General features: G+C 44.7%; 1 protein-coding gene across 1 annotated transcript; it reads right to left on the bottom strand.

Annotated features, from left to right (window-relative positions):
* Positions 1-602: 602 nt before the first annotated feature.
* Positions 603-4,635, bottom strand: LOC109198995 (tonsoku-like protein). Its single transcript, XM_019354341.2, has 5 exons — positions 4,606-4,635; positions 4,321-4,372; positions 1,738-1,785; positions 1,535-1,634; positions 603-990 (listed from the first exon to the last, which is right to left on the bottom strand). The coding sequence occupies exons 2-5, from the start codon at positions 4,345-4,347 to the stop codon at positions 794-796; spliced, it is 372 nt and encodes a 123-aa protein (XP_019209886.1). The 5' UTR covers positions 4,348-4,372; positions 4,606-4,635; the 3' UTR covers positions 603-793.
* Positions 4,636-4,856: the final 221 nt, after the last annotated feature.

Here is a 4,856-nt window from a genome sequence, read left to right as displayed (position 1 = left end):
GACAAAATCCTCCAAGTACTCACATGTGACACCGTTGTTATCTCAGTTACACTGGCTTCCTGTTAAATTTAGAGTCGATTTTAAGATCCTGGTCTTGACCTACAGAGCTGTGCATGGACTGGCACCTGCCTACATCTTTGATCTGCTACAGCCTTATGTCCCCAGCAGGTCTTTGAGGTCATCTGATCTGGGCTTACTTGCTATAAAAAAATACTAAGAGGAGGACTAAGGGTGATAGAGCTTTTGCCACTGTGGCCCCTAGACTGTGGAACTCTCTCCCCAAGCATTAAGAACTGTGGACTCAGTAGCTGTTTTTAAAACACAACTCAAAACTCACCTTTTTAAAACTGCTTTGGTTAATTTTTTGCCTGTTTTATTTAGTCTTTTTAAATCTTTTTATGACTTGTAATTTTATGTGCAGCACTTTGTGATTCTGTCTTGAAAGGTGCTATATAAATGAAACTTTATTTATTTTATTTATTTATTAAAACAGGACCAATTGCGACACAAAACCTCTCGCACACTAACACAAACTCTTTATACAGATACAGAGCTTTACATGTATAAATAAGGCAGACAAAAATGCATAAACACAAGCTATCAACAGATTGTTGGTGGACAGCATGTCACTTTATTTTGGTTTTATCTTGTTTCTTTTTGGTGTAGCCTCACTAAACAAAATGTTTATAAAAATGACCACTTTTATTATGAACACTGGCTCAAAATCCACCGTCAGTGATAAAGAGTAGACATCAGAAGCAAAGTTCTGCCGACATCATCACACCTCCCACCCTCAAGTGGAGGTGGCGGAGAGGAGGCACTTGGAGTTTCGGTCGAGAAAGTGTCCGTGTGACTGAGTCCTGTCCCAGCTCTGCTTCAAGGTCTGTCGGTCCAGCTTGTTGAGGGCCTGAGAGCAAAGACGGATATCCTGGACCAGCTCTGACAAACTGTCCAGGTCTTCACTCTCCCAGGGGCCAGAGACCTGACACCCTGCAGGTTAAGCAACAAAGAGACATTTTATTTCATATCCATAATTTCCATTTTTCCCCCTATAAATATTTGACATCCAAATGTAGCCTATTAGCTAGCATCCAGTAACGTTTTCTGCTCCATAAAAGGGAAAATTAATTCACAACTAATCGGTTTTTGTTTTTGTTTTTTTATCTTTAAACCACACTTCTATATTGTAATGTCTGTGTGTGTACTCATCAAGCAACACCTCTGTGCATACATACTAAATGTTCAAACTTAGAAATGTGTCAAAAGGAAACAGACGCACAGCAAGACACAAACTGTTGCCAAGTACAACTTTGCACAGGTGATAAAAACATCAAATATCATCAAATTGTGAATTAGTGTGAAACGGTGAATCTAAGAATAGGCTCCCAAACAGTCATATCCAGAACAAATTACTTTTAACACATCAATGAGTAAGCAGGCATAGGATTGGACAGCCTGGTTCTATCACAAGGGCCATAAATATTTGCCACCGCTGAGTTACAGTAAAGAGTAGGGGGCGATAGGCAAGACTTACCTTTACTAGCACTGATGGTTTGGAGCACCATCTCAGCAGCGCCACGGTCGTGCAGCCGAGCCTGCTGATACAACAGCTTCTGCTTCTCCATCTCTTTTTCCTTTGTTAGAAAGGTGACACATATCATTGCAGACCATCTAAAAATGAAACTGCTAAAAACTTGAGGAGACTAGTGGAAGATTCAAGACCGATTGATCACCTACTTCAAAACTCTTCACTTCTCCATCGTCATCCTCTTCATCATGGCAACTCTGAAGGAAGGGAGAAAGGTGAAAAAAAGCATACAAACTACAGACTGATTACTTCGGATAGATATAGCCACATCAGCGACGGGAAGTTCCAAAGCACTGAGGCATCAAACTGAGTATTTTCGGTGTCACCATCTTTGTTTTTTTAAACCAGATGTTACGAATGATGGGGAGGGCCGGTATCTGCTGCTTTGTGCAAAGATGAACAAGATGAAACTTGCCAGAGTTCTACAAAATGACCTGCAGAAGGCCCATCCATCCATCTCCCCAAGCAGAGAAGCCCAGACCTCCCTCTCCCCAGCCACCTCCTCCAGCTTGTCCGGGGAAACACCAAGGCGTTCCCAGGCCAGCCGAGAGATATAATCTCTCCAGCGTGTCCTGGGTCTGCCCCGGGGCCATCTCCCGGTGGACATGCCCGGAAAACCTCACCCAGGAGGCGCCCAGGGGACATCCTTGTCAGATGCCCGAACCACCTCAACTGGCTCCTTTCGATGTGGAGGAGCAGCGGCTCTACTCTGGGCCCCTCCCGAATGGCTGAACTTCTCAGCCTATCTCTAAGGGAGAGGCCAGCCACCCTTCAGAGGAAGCTCATTTCCGCCGCTTGTATTCACAGTCTCGTTCTTTCGGTCACTACCCACAGCTCGTGACTATAGGTGAGGGTAGATCGAACGGTAAATTAAGGGGCCACTGACATGAATGTCTCTGATCAACAATCAACAAACGACTTTATGATGGTGGCCTGGGGACAGAGCTTCCTCTTGTCAACCCTCTGCTGACTGCCCAGCACCGTCTGGCATTTGCCGTAGAATACCAGAATGGTCCACCACTGGTGCCCTGTGCTTTTCACAGATGATAGCAGGTTCACCCTGAGCACATGTGACAGATGTGAAAGGGTCTAGAGAAGCTGTGGAGAACATTATGCCGCCTGTAACATCGTTCAGTATGACTGGTCTGGGGAGGCATATCCATGGACAGACGCACAAACCTCTAACAGACTAGGTAATGGCACCCTGACTCCCATTAAGTAATGGGATGAAATCCTTGGACTCACATCAGACCCTATGGTGATGCATTGGATCCTGGGTTCCTCCTGGTGCCTGACAATGCCTGGCCTCATGTGGCTCGAGTATGCATGTAGTTCCTTCGGAATGACAATGCCTGATACCACTAACTGCCCCCATGCTCGGCTGACATAGATCCAATAAAACACCTCAACTTTTCCAGAAGTTCGGTGATACCCTGGTCCGGATCTGGCAGGAGATCCCCCAGGACACCATCCGTCTTCTCATTAGGAGCATGTCTGTCAGATCTTTCTGTCTGTCAGATCCATGCACACTTTGCCTGGCAAAGTGTGCAGTGAGATTGAGTCTCACATGCTTTAATTTTTTATTCGATGTGTAGGTGTTCACCACAAACAGTTTTTTATTTTTATTTTGGGGAACTTGGTTGATCCTAAAGCTAAACACACCATTCTTTGTGTTTATATATATGTCATGATCCAGGTCAGTGTTCAGTGGTTTTCTGTCCTGGCCTTGCGCTCTGCATCTGCCTTTTGGGGTGGAGCCCTGGTTCAACACCTACACTTCTCCACGCGTTTTCCATCTGTGGCATTCAGCAAGACAGTATTTAAAACCAGTGTTGCCATCAGTTCTTCACCAGTTCGTTTCTTTGTTCATGCCAAGTACTTGATCTCTTTTGTGCCTTTAGCAATCTCGTCAAGTCACCACCTTACTCCTTCCTCTGGACGCTGGTCTCCACAGTCAAATCCCAGCTTCATTCTGCAACTTGCTTCTCTCGACTTAAATTACTCACTGCTCTCACCTGCCTGTCCTCCTGCCTGCTGCTTCCTCTGCATTACTAGAATACAAGGCTGGAACCCAACTCACTCACTCAACACTCAGAGGGCTACCCGCCTCCAGAGCCACCTGCAAGACTCCTCGTCAGAGATTTCCCTGCCACGTATTCATGTCTCACCATAGTTTATTCTGTGATTTCAATAAAACTTGTGAAATCTTATTTCCGCTCTGTATTGTGTCTGCACTTATGTTCACTCCCACGTACTGCTCTCCCGGCCTTGACAGCATGAAGTGTCTGAAGAAATATACCCAGCAGACCCAATTCGGAGTGCAATCACTAAGCAGTGATATATTAACAGTGTCCTAAACCAACAACAACTCTACCATCCAGAAGACTAGTTACTAGTGCAGCTGCTAGTGCTACTGTTAACAGTGCAGCTGCTAACATTTGGTTAATTTGCCACAGTTTGGTGCATCTGTTTTTAATTTCTTTTCCCTCTCTTAGCTTTTCAGGCCACACTAAACTATTCTACACTGAAGGTAGGGGAGGTGCCAGTTGCAATAAGTGATTTGATTAGGCAGTACAGCGCCCTGCAAGTAATCCATCAGCCCAAAAGCATCATCCCTGGTCGATGACATAAACAGCACGCAGAACAATAACAGGTTTTTTACCGTCTATGCTAAGCCAGCTATGTGAGTTTCAATTCAAAAGTGTTTAGTGTTGGTACTCAGCAACAGATACCTTAGCCATGATGTCTGCGTAGGCCATGTAGAGATGATCCTCATCCAGTTTACTGCAAAAACAAACACATTCACCAAAGTTAGCACAATTATAGCTGTATTAAGGAAAATAATTTTGGTGCACCACTGACTGAAATGACATCTTCTCATTTAACAGTTTTTCATTATTTTGATGAATATTTACATGTTTTATATTTCAGATTCTTTAAAATAGCCGCCCTTTGCTTTGATTACTGCTTTGCACACTCTTGGCATTCTCTCTCCATGAGCTTCATGAGGTGGTCACCTGAAATGGTTTTCCAAAAGTCTTGAAGGAGTTCCCAGAGATGCTGAGCACTTGTTGGTCCTTTTGCCTTCCCTCTGTGCTCCATCTCATCCCAAACCATCTCCATTGGGTTTAGGTCAGGTGACTGTGGAGGCCAGGCCTCCATCACTCTCCTTCTTGGTCAAACAGCCCTCGCACAGCCTGGAGGTGTGTTTGGGCTCATTGTACTGTTGGAAAATAAATGACGGTCCAACTAAACACAAACTGGATGA

The sequence above is a fragment of the Oreochromis niloticus genome, unplaced genomic scaffold (genome assembly GCF_001858045.2).
Source record: "Oreochromis niloticus isolate F11D_XX unplaced genomic scaffold, O_niloticus_UMD_NMBU tig00008557_pilon, whole genome shotgun sequence".
NCBI classification, from domain to species: domain Eukaryota; kingdom Metazoa; phylum Chordata; class Actinopteri; order Cichliformes; family Cichlidae; genus Oreochromis; species Oreochromis niloticus.
Note: the sequence above shows the minus strand (reverse complement) of the source record. Positions and strands in the feature narration are given on the sequence as shown.

Excerpts from the sequence above, each read along its gene's own strand:
- LOC109198995 (XM_019354341.2), bottom strand. The coding sequence starts at position 4,347 with ATGGCCTACGCAGACATCATGGCTAAG. Across the intron at positions 1,786-4,320 it reads ACGCAGACATCATGGCTAAG|AGTTGCCATGATGAAGAGGA; the intron begins GTATCTGTTGCT and ends CCCTTCCTTCAG. Across the intron at positions 991-1,534 it reads AACCATCAGTGCTAGTAAAG|GGTGTCAGGTCTCTGGCCCC; the intron begins GTAAGTCTTGCC and ends CTTAACCTGCAG.